The sequence below is a fragment of the Macadamia integrifolia genome, unplaced genomic scaffold (genome assembly GCF_013358625.1).
Source record: "Macadamia integrifolia cultivar HAES 741 unplaced genomic scaffold, SCU_Mint_v3 scaffold1972, whole genome shotgun sequence".
NCBI classification, from domain to species: Eukaryota; Viridiplantae; Streptophyta; class Magnoliopsida; order Proteales; family Proteaceae; genus Macadamia; species Macadamia integrifolia.
The window spans coordinates 1-15186 of NW_024868443.1; the positions used below are offsets into that span (position 1 = coordinate 1).

Genomic DNA, 15186 nt, shown 5'->3' on the forward strand with positions numbered 1-15186 from the left:
GGGTGGAAGTATCACTAGATAAGTTGTGCGGCGGAAGCCTGTTCGTTCTTGGGTGGAAGTTGTCACTTGTTGGTTGCTTTCAAAATCTGCCAAGGGTAGAGATTTGAAAAAAGAAGTTATAGAATTACTACATGGATTTTTTTATTTTATTTATTTTTTATTAACATAAGCATGAGTATGCAACATCTTTCTATACATATTGTGATGGTTTGCTTGCTTCTTTCAAGGTTGCTTGGTGCATATTTGTCACGGCGCCAAGGCGAACCAAGGCGGTGGAGGGTTGTCTAAGCGCTTAAGCGAGAAGGCGATCGCCTTAAGGCGATCAAGGGGAACAAGTGTTATTTTTTATTTTTCCTATTTTCTAACATTATTTAGTAAGTTATATATACCTTGTATCATAAAAAATCAAGATTAAGCCACATCAAGTCATTAAAAATCAACATTTAGCTACATCAAATCATAAAAAATTAACATTAAGTCATATTAAGTTATAAAAAATCAACATTTAGAGAAATGCTCTTATGCTATAATAAGTTTGACTGGTCAAATGATTTTATTTTTATATGAGACTTTTTGTATTAGTTATAACATAAAACTAGCTCTCTAACAAGTCTAAGATTTTACTTAAATCTGAGTTGCAATGACAAAGTTATGCTTCAGTCAAACTTATTTTTAAGTGCGCGAATACTGTTAAAATCGCCTGAATGAAAATAATTTTATGAATATCTAAACAAAATATTATTTTACCAACTTTTGGTTTATGTTAGCAATGTTTTAACATGATAGAATTTATAAAATTTTCATAATTGAGAAAAACCCTAGCATTTAAAAGTTGAAAATCGTCCCTATAACCAAAATCCAGTTTTTGTTTTTGGACTGGGGGTTTACTTTTTATCCTTTTGGAATTTGATTTTTAAACTATTTTTATTGGATTCAAATAGGGGGTATTTGCTTATTTATGAATAATATCTTAAGTAAATGAAATAACAAATATTAAAAACATTCGATATTTGGCATAAATAAGTGCCGTAACACAAGGTGGCATGCAGTGCAATAAGGCGGTTGTCGCCTAGGCCCCAGGAAAACCACCTGGACGCCTAGTCGTCGCCTAGGCGACGCCTTGACAACTATGGCTTGGTGAGTATTCTGTATATCCGTGTGTCTCTTCGGCCATTCTTATCAGTTTCGTCTTGGAATTCGTCTCCTTTATGAAGGCTAAGGATTTATGGATGACAATTTACTTTCTGGTGATATACTGATATGGGTTCAAGGCAAGAGAGTATTATGAGAACACCCCCTTTTCACAGGGAAATAGATTGTTTCATTGCTTTTGTCGCCGGACACAAAAGCTCAAAATTCTAAATTGATCATTGAATTTCGAGTAGAAGTGAAGGAGATCAACAAAGTTTGGAAGAATCAGAAGGGTCTTGGAGTGGGAATGCTAAGGAAAGAAATATTTCCTTTTTGGCCAGGTGCTATCAGATGTGGAGATTTTCAAAGGAGATAGAAAAGCTTGTGGCATCAGGTGATGACAAAGTATGGTCTGAAAGAAAATTAAGTTTTTTTCTTGTGGGAGGGGGGGGTGGGGAGGAGAGATTCATGAGGAATGCTAATCGAGTCAAACACTAGTTTGTCCTTGGAAATTCCAACTTAAGGAATCTGCCTTCTTGTCTACTCATCAGGGATTAGGTGGGCAATAGAAAACGAAATTATGCCAGAGTATTCCATGGTTGTATGCATTCTCAAGTAATATGGATGAAACAATTCAAGAATGTCTGACAATATCTGACCATGTGATAGATAGGGTTTTGGGTTTGGTTAGAGGTAAGAGGTGGAGATGGGTGAAGTAGTCGACCCATTGCCAAGGTGCCCGCCTAGGCATCCCAGCTCTTTCTTGGGTCCAATGAATAGCTTGCCCTTGTTGACACTTCACGAGTTTACATTGATTTATGTTATTGCTTTGTTTTTTGATGAAAATTCTCATACAGGGAATTATTTCCTGTAGGGGAGTGCGGTTCCTGCATGTGCGCAAGGGCCAATGGGAGCGCATGAAGAATAGAGGAAGCATCCACAAAAGAGTCATTTTCCCTTTCAAGGGGCGGGCATGGGGCGGACCAGTCATTTTCCCCCCCATGTGTCTTGGCGTAGCCGCGTAGGGGCCACACTTCCCCGCAGAAAACATTTTCCTTAATCATACCAAAAAAAAAAAAAAAAAAAAAAGAAGCAACCTAGTGCACAAGGTTCCCACTACTGCAAAGTCTGGGAGGGGCAAATGCACAGCCTTACCCCCTGCTTCGCAGGAGTGGCTGTTTCCAAGTTTTGAAACTATGACCAACATGTTGCAATAGTGCAACTTAACCATTGCGTCACAGCTCGCCACTATTTTCCGTTGTATCATATTGCATTTATATAGCTTTTATGTTACATAAGCATAATTATATCAGATTATCATTGCTATATTACATATTCATACTTAACGCCTAACGTATCTAGGCAAGTGCTTTGTTGCTTGGTGTCCTTCTAACACCTTGGATTTCCTAGTCGTCGTAACAACTTTGACTCAGATTGGATCATTTGACATGGAGATTTGTCCTTGTTTGAAATCCAGCCTTGGACTGCGACTGGCTTGAAAAACTATTCCATGTGAAGCATGCCACTGACTTGGCATATTGTCCAAAGATTTGTCCAAAATTTTGCGATCTGTGTTTAGTGCTAAATGCAAACTCTCTGTGAGAGAAACTTTATGGTTCTGAATACTTCATGACTTAATAAGTGCTAAATGCGACCTCTTTGTTCGACAGAATATTTTGGGAATCAAAGAAGTTTGAAGGACATACTGACTTGGTTGAGCCATGGTATGGAACTGCATATTCTGTTAAGAAAATCACTGGTTCCACGTTACAGGTGCGTCACTGGATGTTAATGTTTATGGTTCTACTTTAGTTGGGTTCAATTAAGCATCGTCCCAGCATTTTAGATGTTTAATGCTATTTACATGGACAACTTTGTTGTACATCAATAATATGAATCCTCAGGTTTCTACCTACAGTCTAAATTTGGATTCTGGTTTAATCTTGTCTAATAATGATCTTTTCAGAAATGGATAGAGACAGCTCCTAATGAAAATCTACATCTACCAGCACCGAACGTTTTTATTCCCACTGACTTGTCAATTAAGAAAATGCAAGGGAAGGTACTGTTAAAATGACCACGTAAATTCTGTTTATATATTATTATCTGTATCTGAGAAATCTCTGTCTAAATTCATCTGATTCCATTGGATTTTAATCAGGGTATCTATCCAGTTCTGTTAAGGAAGTCTTCGTTTTCAAGGTTATGGTATAAGCCTGATAAACTGTTCTTCACCCCCAAGGCATTTGTTAAGATAGATTTTAACTGTCCTTATGCAAGCCACGCACCAGAAGCAGAAGTTCTTACTGACATTTTCACGCGGTTGTTAATGGATTACTTGAATGAATATGGTAAGCTGTTAGCACAAGCATAAAATAAAAAACTTTATGGTTCTCTTGTTTCAATATTATCAATAGCATCTATATGCTATATTGCTATTTATCTTTACAAGGCTATAAACATCAGTTTCAGAAGGAAAAAAAAAAGGCTCCCCCAGAAGTGGAATTAATTCATGGAAGTTTATGGAAATGTGGAGAATCATTGAAAAATTATTCTGATTATCTCCCTATGTATAATTGTGAATATGATGGAAATTCTTGGGAAATGATAAAATAAGCATCAAGAAACATGTGGAGACTGATTATTTGACAGCCACCATTTTGGATAATAAATATGAGAATGATAAGGAACTTGAAAACTAAAACTTGCACATAAATCATAGCTGGCAGCAGTAGTTAATTATACCTTATGAAAGCATGTTTTTTAGAACATTTTATTTATTTATTTTATATTGGGAAAATTTAAAATTAATACTTCTGTGATTTTATGATGATGAAGGAAGCCTCCAAGTTTTAAAGACAGAATGCCTATAATGTGACCATAGGTACTACTCAATTATCAATCATTTTCAACGTTTTCTTATGTAGGTATCCCAATTATCTAAATATACAATGCACCCCAATTACTTAAGAAATAGTATTATAGGTATTCTGTTTCAATATAATAAAATAAACGACAATGATTTTAATGTAGGCCTTCCCATCTCTAGGTATCGCTGCTCTCACATTCTCCTCCATCAACTCCATGGTGGCATGCAGGTATGGCAAGGTAGGCTTCTTCTCTGAGTCTACCATCCTCAAGACCTTTGCCACGGGCTCCAATATGAGATGGACCTTCTTCAACTCCTGCCAGAACTGGTCACTAGAGATGGTGGCTTATGCTTCCTTACCACTTGGCTAACCCATCTCCATCCAACTAAACCACTCCTCACTGGCAAACATATATCTTAGGCCATCCATCTTTGCCAGAAATCTCTTTAATGCAATGTAGTTGGTGGCAAATTGAGTTATGCCAGGCCTCACCAAATCCCCTTCGCATTTATCCCTCAATAACTGTAAAGAAAATCTGTGGTTATAGACAAATGTGCTCACTTGTCTTGCTTGCTTGATATAGTTGTCACGGTGCTAAGGTGAACCAAAGTGTTCTAAGCACTTAGGCGCCCACCTTAAGGCGAACAAGGTGACCAAGTGTTATTTTTATTTTCACTCTTGCTTTTCCTATTCATCGATCTCTCCCTTGCCATTTTGAAAGTACTCACATTGCCCGTCACCATAGTTGTCACGGCGTCAAATCGATCCAAGGCGGTGGAGGGGTGGCTAATCGATTTGGCGATGAATCGCCCATTATGGCGTTGCTATGGCGGTCAAATGGCCCATGTGTCATTTTTTATTTTTCCTATTTTCTAAAGTTATTTAGTATATTACTTTTTTATTTCCCAATTTTCTAAGAAAAAATATAGTAGTCATTAGAATGTAGACAATAGACAAGTATTTTAATCCATCCAAATCAAAAGATAAAGACATTGCTGAGAAATAACAGAAAATGATTCCTTCCATCCTACATCAATAATTGCACAAGACCACATTGAATTGACAAGTGGGGGAAAAAAGATGCACACAGGCCAACAAGACATTATTATAAATTTGTAAAAACATTTATATGAACCAACATATATCATAGATTCACAGGAAACATTGTTAAAATATGTTGCAACAGAATAGAAGTAGAAATTTATATGAACCAACGTATATCATAGATTACAATGGCTTTTTCCCCCAGCATATAGACTTACCTTGCTTAATATTAATACAATCCACAATACAGAACATGGTTCTTAATCATGAAAAATTTGGTAATTGAAGACCACAATCTGACAATCATGACTGCTAGAAAATTTGCATCAATGAAAAAGACAATACAAGTATACAACATTACCAAAAAAAACCAAGGAAATCAGAACAGAGAAAGATTTATGTTCTGTGTGAGTGAACTAAGGAAGAGGAAGAAGAAGATTAGAAGAAGAGAAGAGACTGATTACTGATTAGTAGTAGAAAAAGGGGGGAAAAAAAAGAGGTGAAGACTCTGAAGAGTCGAACAAACCAGACTCTGTAGGGTCAAGGAAGAAGAAGGTTAGAAGAGGAGAAGAAGAGAAGAAGAGAAGAAGCCAGAGGCAAAGAAGAAGAAGGTTAGAAGAAGAGAAGAAGAGTCCATAGACTCAAAACCAGAGACAAGGAAGAAGAAGTTTAGAAGAAGAGAAGAAGAGTCGAACATACCTATCTTCGCTGGAGCACAAAAGCAGCAACGCTAGAGCAGGAACAGCTATCGCCGGAGCAAAATAAGATCAGAACAGAGAAAGATTTATGTTCTATGTGAGGGAACTAAGGAAGAGGAAGAAGATTAGAAGAAGAGAAGAGACTGATTACTGATTTAGTAGTAGAAAATAGGGAAGAAAAAATGAGAGGTGAAGACTCTGAAGAGTCAAACAAACCAGACTCTGTAGGGTCAAGGAAGAAGAAGGTTAGAAGAGGAGAAGAAGAGAAGAAGCCAGTGGCAAGGAAGAAGGTTAGAAGAAGAGCAGAAGAGAAGAAGAGTCGATAGACTGAAAACCAAAGACAAGGAAGATGAAGGTTAGAAGAATAGAAGAATAGAAGAAAAGAAGAGTCGAACATACCTATCTTCGCCGGAGCAGGAACAGCTATCGCCGGAGCAAAATAAGGGTTAAAGGGTTGAAGGGAGTCTTCGGTCTTCACTTTGAGACTTAGGGTTGGAGGGTTGAAGAGAGTCGGAGTCGCGACTTGTCTCTTTGGTCTTAATTTAGATTTTTTTTTTCTTTTTCTTTTTCATTGGTACAACTTATTAATTTACACTTTTATCCCATGTAGTGTTAATTTGTACATTTCAATTACACCTGCCAATAACATTGTTAGAAAGAGAATCAATTTAGTAATTAACAATAATAACTTAAAAAAAAAAATGGCGATCGATTTATGTGTACGTCATAAATCGTCCCCGGGGACGATTTGGCGACTCCATACGACCCTTGGCGGTCGACTAATGAAGGTGACACTAATCGGTCCACCGATTTGCCCTCTCCAAAAAGCCGGGACGCCTTGGCCCCGCCTTGGTGACGCCGTGACAACTATGCCCGTCACTACTTGGACAACGTTCTTTGGCCCTACCTCCTCCACAACTTCCTTCAGCAACTTATATATATACTTCTTATAGGATGCATCCATTGATTTTAGGAAGATAGTCTTACCATCACAATATACCATAAAGTTGATGATGGATTGTCTAGTAGGTCCAGTCCAACCATCTCACATCATTGTAACTCCATAGCTTTCCCATGCCCCCCCTTAATCTGTCAATGTACTCGTTGAATCCTCCTTTTGCTAGGGCAAATAAACATTTATCGATTCCTATGGAATGGGCCCCCTCACTCTTGGGACCGGCCTCCCTACCGTGTTAGTCATGACTTGGTAATATGTCCCTAAGCAACATTAGTTGGGGTGATATTATAAAAGAAGAACTTAGACATTGCATCACCAAGTTTTTCTCTCCAACCACATACTTGCTTTATGATTCTTTGTCTAGTATCCTGTTGCCTGTATACGAGGAAATCCTACTGAAGAACCTCAATGGGATCATCATGTGGGGTAGGGTTGTGGCTACCCTCACACTTGGGGTTTTCTAAAAAGGAAAATCCCCTTGACTCTGCTTCTTCCTCCTATCCCCTGCAGGCTATGCGTTCGATACAGCTAAAGCTAAAGGCACTTGTCCCTTTCCCCATCTCCATTTGATGCAAGGTTCAAAATATTGGGTTTTAAACCTTGGGGAGACCGAAATTTAGGTGAACATCTAGGAAATTTCGAGGATCCCAGGGAAATTTTCTTGGCTTGGTGGAAACTTTGGTTTCGACCCTTAAAATGTGTTTTTTTTTTTTTGCCTAATTTTTTTATATATGTCCTATTTTAGACATTTCTAACTCATTCACATAATTAGTTTCATGGAAAAAACACCTAAATTCATACTTGTGGTGTTGACCAAAGTTTTATAATGTATATTGAGTCGTTGACTGAAATATACTACATAAGTACATATATAAGTTACTAACTAAAAATGTGAAACACATTATTAAAAGTTTAAAACAAACAAAACATAATGTAAAAGATCCAAAATAAATGATAATATTACATAATTGTGAGTTATCTCTCAAGTCTCAAGTCTCAACAGCCAACAGTCATGGTTTAAAGTATCTCCGATATGTATCTTAAATTTAGCCGACCGATACGATACACACCGATATAATACATGGAGTTTTTAAAATCCTTTAACGATATATATCCTACATACCGATATGCATCAATACACCACCGATACACATTGATACGATACGATATGCACCAATATGACTCTATGAAAATATAATATCGAGGTGAAATGTACGTTTCGGTATGTATCGGTACGTATCGGCGAGTACGTATCGGTATGGACCGTTTCAGTGCGCTACAGACATATAATGGCCAAGATGGGTAATTTTTTAGAAAAACACGATTTTTTGAGGGGCTTTTGTTTCAAAGTTGCTGCCAGCCATATTTCTCTCTAACTAAAGTGGAAATCAAGATTGGGAATAAGGATCTTACATTGGACAACTACAAACCTTGAATTCTTAGTGTGATACCCTTAATTTAGTGTTTGTGCACAATACATGTTATCAATAGCTTTTTTTTTTAACAAATTCTTTATGCAAAAGTGTTTAAAAAAATGTTTTCTATCCATTTATGTATGTATTTTTAGCGTATCTTAGCTATCTCCGATACGATATGATATGATATTTTCCGATACGTATCTTAATTTTGGCCAACTAATACGGCGATTGATACCGATACTTTAATCCTTGTCAACAGTCAAAAATAGTTAAGGCGTCGCCTAGGTGATGACTAGGCGTCCAGGTGGTTTGCCTGGGGCTTAGGCGACAGTCGCCTTATTGCACTGCATGCCGTCTTGTGTTTTGGCACTTATTTATGCCAAATATCATTTAAATAAATGTTTATTTACTTAAGATATTATTCATAAATAAGCAAATACCCCATATTTGAATTCAATAAAAATAGTTTAAAAATAAAATTCCAAAAGGATAAAAAATTAACCCCCCAGTCCAAGAAGAAAAACTAGATTTTGGTTATAAGGGCGATTTTCAACTTTTAAATGCTGGAGTTTTTCTTAATTATAAAAATTTTATAAATTCTATCATGTTAAAACATTGCTAAAAACCAAAAGTCTGGTAAAATAATTTTTTGTTTTGATATCCATAAAATTATTTTCATTTAGGCGATTTTAACAACATTCGTGCACTTAAAAATAAGTTTGACTAGAGCATAACTTTGTCATTACAACTCAGATTTAAGTAATCTTAGACTTGTTGGAAAGCTGGTTTTATATTATAACTGATACAAAAAGTCTCATATAAAAATAATATCATTTGACCAGTCAAACTTATTATAGAACCAGAGCATTTCTCGAAATTTTGATTTTTTATAACTTAATATGACTTAATGTTAATTTTTTATAATTTAATATGGCTAAATGTTGATTTTTAATGACTTGATGTTGCTTAATCTTGATTTTTTTATGATATAAGGTATATATAACTTACTAAATAATGTTAGAAAATAGGAAAAATGAAAAATAACAATCGGTCGCCTTGGTCGCCTCAAGACGTGCGCCTTCTCGCCTAAACGCTTAGACAACCCTCCACTGCCTTGGTTCGCCTTGGCGCCGTGACAACTATGCAGTTAACACTCAACAGTCAACACTCAACAACAAATTCTAAGTAGAGTGTCTAGGCGGTTCCAGTCCACGAGCTGCGTACTGCTTCAGATGTTGTAACTGCTCCTCTAAATGCACCACATTTGAGTCCCATGACATGTTTTGGGCCCAATTGTTTTGATAGTCCATCACTGCCATCTATAAGTTGCATCATCAACATCAACTAGGTATCCCAGCTTAGGGAATGGCTCATCATAGTGATAAGATATGGATGTGGCACACAAGGTTAGGATGGCTACCCAAAGATATTGTCAACAAAAGATGACCCACCCCCTAAACTACCCTCTTGTCCAAAGTAGAAGATCCACCATACTATCCATACCCACCACCATATCCAAATGAACCAGTGCTCTCGAATGATGGCACACAAGGTTTGGGGAAGATGAGATTCACCTTTTTTGGTCCAAGCTCTTTTCCTTAGGTGGGTTTGCGATGAATGTGCAAGATCCACGCTTAGAATGAAGATTTGATGGCACAAGGGCAAAATCTTGTTTGTTTTCTTAAGTTCCTCACTTCATTGAGAAGAAATAGAGGGAGATGGTTGAAATTTTGAAATAAGAAGGCTTGGTTTCCCATTGAAGAAGGCTGACCCATTGGTCCACTCGGAAATTCCCACATTTTGAGAAAATACTGGTTGAAACCAGTGACTTTTAAAAGTCACATGGTATTTGGTATCGGAGTCCTGGGATACTGTGGAAATGTGGTAAATTTTGACGGTATCGGTGGAAACCTTGAACCATGATTTGATGTGAGAGTTGGCACTATAACCTAGTTTGATGTTATCGTCTCCACTCTGCTTGTGTCTCGAAATCATCAAGCCTATAATCACTGTCAGAGTCATCAAAGGCAGCCCCTGTTCCTAGTGAGTGTCTCTCTAAGACTGCCTCATCAAACTCTTTTCATGCCCTTTACTTCTTTTGCCTTCTCTAGCCTTCCTCCCTTCTAAGTGCTTAAACATGCCTGGTGCACATCATAAGGAACTTGGGTGCATTTGGCCACATCATTGTACCCACCGAACAAATGTTGGTTCAATCTAGTTTCTCTTTTAGGATGATAGGTGGTGTCTTGTTATTATAGTTATATGTTCCAAAGATAAGGGTTATTGTACCAGGATCCCTATGCATATTCAATCATCTAAGGATTAGGGATTAGAAACCAGGTGAGAATCTAGAACTGATGGTAAGGATTAATGGGTCAAACTGGATAAATTCAATAACCAAGTCCATAAGCATTCAAATCTGGTCCAAACCCTGTCGAATGGTCTAGAATGGATAGATTGTTAACTTAGTAAAATTTGATTCAAATCCAGTAGTCAGATCTTGAAATATCAAGGAGTCACAAAATTAGCAAGTCACCAAAATAATAACCAGATTTCGTTAATAACAGAAAATATCAACTAAGAACCAAAATAGCAAGTAAACTCAAAATATAAACAAGGATAAAAATTACAAAAGTGACCAGAAAATAGATTTTTTTTTTTTTTGGGAGGGGGGGGTGCAATAATAGAAAGTTAGTTCAAGATTAGAAACTTGCTGAAATAGCCATAGGATGGAGGTCTTGGTGCTAAAACAGATCTCTATGATTGACAAAGAACTGTTGGGAGAACTAGAGATTGATGGCTAGAAACTGAACACTGTAACAACACTTAATATGCAACTTGATTAGCCATCTCTCCAGTCCAACTTGGCATCCCACTAAGGCTGCAACTGCTTCTCACAGAAGCCCTCGGCATCATTGTCAAATAATGGGGGAGGGATCTAGGCCCTTGCTTCTTTATTTGTAACTTCGAGAAAACAAACATAATTGGGAACCTCCCATGCGGGGGCTAAGGAGTCCTTTACAATTGGTTTCTTCTAAAATGGAAACTCTTTAATATGGAAATCCTGAGAAACTAAGAAAAATAGAGACAACTACAGGTGTGGAATTAACCACAAGTATTCCAGCCATCTAGAAACAATAAAATAAAGGAAATATAACTTAAAAAGTAGATCCCATGATAAAACTAAAGTGCTGAACCGTGGGGTTCGAGACCAAACTTAGACCAAAGTTTAGCTGCATGGACACATTCAGGTCTGGTTCTTACTCTTGCACATATACTTTGGAGTAAACATTGAATCTGCATCAATCATCTCACATGGGTATGAGGTGTTGGACTCCAGAAAATCAAAAAACTAAGATTCAAATACTAAGGTAAATGATATTTACGTTTATTTATTTTTTATTTTTAAATCTTAATGTGCTTAGAATAACATGTGATCATTGCATACTATTACTTGTTTGTATGGTCTTTTGTTGTCAATTTTCACACACACACACACAAAGTAGAGAATGCTCTAATCAATCGTCAAAAGTCACAACATTGCAAACTTGTCAAAGTTATGTGATTTCTATTTTGGGCTCATGACATTTCAGTCAAGGTTAACTGGGACATAAATGTCGATGAGTGCCAATCAAGTTTGAACAACCCTCATAAAATTTTTATGCAGATTGTTTCAGAACCTATTGAAATAAGACATTTTGGAAGTTAAAACCCAAAAATTAGATTTTTTCCTCATGTGTTTATTCTCTGTGAGCATGTTCCATTTTTCATGATCTTTTTAATTACAGTTCTTGAACTGAAGAACTTCGTTTATTTGATATCTTTCAGCTTATGATGCTCAAGTTGCTGGTCTTTATTATGATATAACCAACACAGATACTGGATTTCAGGTTATTCATTTTTCTTCTCGTAAGAATAATTTATGATGATCTTTCACATTCATGTGAATATTTTCTTTTTTTTTAGAGGTAAAATGTTAAGTACTTCTGGCTACCCCTTCGTTTTATCTGTCTTTTCGAATTATATTTCAGACACACATGAGTTGAGTTCTAAATTCTAATGGAATGGTTAGTTCTGGAAGATCTGCTTTGATGCTTTTGCTGGTATGGGAGACTTCTGTTAAGATGGATCCTACTTTTGTTGATCATATAATGCTAATGGCTTGTCTGTAGGGTACACCTAATGCACGAGGCTCCTGCCACTACAGGGTCTGGGGAGGGTCATAATATACACAGCCTTTTTTTTTTTTTTTTGGTGAAATAAATAATTCATTACCAAAGAGAAGAAAGGAAAAATACAACCCCAAGAGAGGGAAAGAAGAGAAAGAAATACAAACAAATACAACCCCACCCTAAGCCGGGGGCAAGAAGAAGAGAAGGAGAGAGATCCCAGTGAACAACAATATGCATGTTCCTTGGGGAATCAGTACAACTTAAGAGATCACTGAGAGCTTAGCTTTGATATCAAAGGATTTGGAATCAAATCTGACAGAGAGTCCTTGATTTGGAGGTCCATTTCCTTAGGTCCTTTCCATCCAAATCTGATTGATAGCAGCATTGAAGGCGAGCTTTCACACAACATCACAAACATTTGGCTAGAACTCTACAATTCTCTGTAAAAAGGGAGAATTCTTTGATTTCTCAGCCAACATTTGGCTAGAACTCCTTTCCAAATAGAGGAGGAGAAAGGACAATCAAAAATAGGTGATCCACATCTTCATGATCCACATCTTCATCGGCATTCCAGCAAAGGCAACATTATTTGGAGACAGAAATTTGGCGATGGATAAGAAATGATCGAGTTGGCAAACAGTTGGAGGAGCCACTCCAAACAATGAAGCAATGGCAAGGGATGTGATGTTTGAACCAAACGAGCTTCTACCAAGCTGCAAGAGGACCATGCGTCCTAATGAAGTCCCAAGCAGTTTTAAGAGTTAAATAAACCTGTAAAGGGGACTAGGTTATGGAGTCACCTCTACCCAAAGGTCTTCTAACAATGGAGGGCAAAGCATTCCACATATTGGTCAAGATTGGAGAGGAGGAAGTTGGCGGGGTCTGATGTAAGACTAAATTACTAAGGGGTAATTAGTCCTAGTAGGGTCCATCATAAACTCCAACATGCCGATCAAGGTCAGTTTCAATAGAAAACTTAGATCTGGAAAATACTGCTGAATAGAGGATGGAGCTGAATTTTGGATCGAATGAAGATCCTATATGAGTGAACAAATCAACAAACCCTAAAAGATTGAGCAAATTCTGCCGACTGGATTTAGAGATCTGCTGGTTGCAAAAAAAGGAAACTTTTGGTGATTCTTCAAGAACTAAGGCTGTAAGCGTCGGATGATCGTCAAATTTGGATCAAGTGGTCCTCCTAAGGCCATCCACACACCCTCAAATTCCTGCAGCGATTAGAGATCAGGTCTGGAAGTTATGCACTCAAACGTTCTTCTTGAGAAAACCTTGTAACTGAAAATCGATCAGCTGTGTGTGTCTTCTGATCAGGAATCTTAGAGGGCTTCATGTATTCAAACAACTCTCAAAACACTCTTTCACAAAGGCTAAAGCAGAAAATAAGAAAGAAAAAAAGAGAATTTGATGGAGGGTTGACAAGGAGGAAGAAGAAGGTTAGATATTGGGCATCTCATCCCTCTAGTTTAGGTATCTTACCTAGGGCCTTCACCCAATTGTATTCCACAGCAAAACAGCTCTCAAAATAAACTTCATTAACTTGTTCAATTGATTACAATGGTCTCTATTAAATAGGCTAGGCACATCCTTACAAATTAGAAACAAACTGAAAAAGGAAAGTAACATAAAATAGAAACTAATGACTTTTAGTAACTAACTATTTACTTGTACTCTAAGAAACTAACAGATGACAGTAAAGGACTATTCTAGAAAACTAAATCTGACTCTGGCTACTTGTTAACACAGAAAAAGAAACAAAAAGGGATCAAATTACTGTTCATGTGAATAGTAAATTCTGGTTTTGGGTTGGCTTGATGGGCCAACATTGGGGCTGGCTGGTCTGGTTTGCTGGAAGCCTGGAACCAACAACCCCTTTATTTTGCAAGCTCGAGCTACATCAGGGTCTGGTCATCATAACTAAGAATATCAGAAACCATCAAATTCATAGGAAGGCCTGATCCATAAATAGTTCTTGCACTAACCTGATGTAGGAGAATTCCCATAAGATGCTGGTGATCAAACCAAAAAGAGGTAGATAAACCATTATCAATGTGACTGTGAATGGCCTCTAGTACAGAAGGTCTAAGAGAAAGAATCCGACGCCAGACCCAAGAGGAGTCAGAAGGAACTGGAGCAGTCCATATAGAGTTTGAACAGAGAATCCCAGAATAGATCCAATCAACCTAAATGATTTTCTTCTTAGTTGCAACCTTCAAGATCAGCTTTATGATACCAGTTGAATTCACCTCCTTTATGCTTCTCAAACCCAAACCACCCTCTTTGGAAAGGCACACATCAGCCCATCTAATGGGATGAAGAAATTTAGAGGAATTTGTACCTTTCAAAAGAAATGTAGACATGAGAGTTAGAATATAAAGATTGAAAAAGAACAAGGGAGCACAAGGAGAGAAAAGAGTAGAGGGATGAAGTAGAAGAGAGAGGAGATGATGGTAGAATGTTGTCTAGAGAAAAGATTCTCTACCACATATATTATACTTCACCAACAAGATGTAAGGAATTACATACACCTCCCTAGGGAGGTAGAAGGGAAAAAATAGAAAATACTTTAAGAGAGAAGAATGTAATTTCTTCCTAAAGTACCCTTAACACTCCCCCTCAAGCTGGAGAATAAATATCGTCCATTCCCAACTTGCATACAAGGGTACTAAACTGGTGACATATGAGCCATTTGGTGAAGATGTCTGCCAACTGATCATTTGTCTTCACAATAGGAGTGCAAATGTAACCAAAATCTATCTTCTCCTTGATGAAGTGTCGGTCCACTTCAATGTGCTTTGTCTTGTCATTTTACACCGAATTGTGAGCAATGCTTATAGTTGCCTTGTTAATTGTTATAACAGTAGAGCCACATAGGCCCTT

General features: G+C 37.3%; 1 protein-coding gene across 1 annotated transcript in view; it reads left to right on the forward strand.

Annotated features, from left to right (window-relative positions):
* The first annotated feature begins 2008 nt into the window (after positions 1 to 2008).
* The window catches only part of LOC122065322 (insulin-degrading enzyme-like 1, peroxisomal), a 58624-nt gene continuing 45446 nt past the window's right edge, over positions 2009 to 15186 (forward strand). Inside the window, exons 1-5 of the mRNA XM_042629109.1 lie at positions 2009 to 2152; positions 2802 to 2904; positions 3098 to 3193; positions 3293 to 3482; positions 11948 to 12009. Coding sequence (XP_042485043.1) covers positions 2049 to 2152; positions 2802 to 2904; positions 3098 to 3193; positions 3293 to 3482; positions 11948 to 12009 — 555 coding nt within the window. The 5' untranslated portion in view covers positions 2009 to 2048. The remainder of the gene's footprint in view (positions 2153 to 2801; positions 2905 to 3097; positions 3194 to 3292; positions 3483 to 11947; positions 12010 to 15186) is intronic.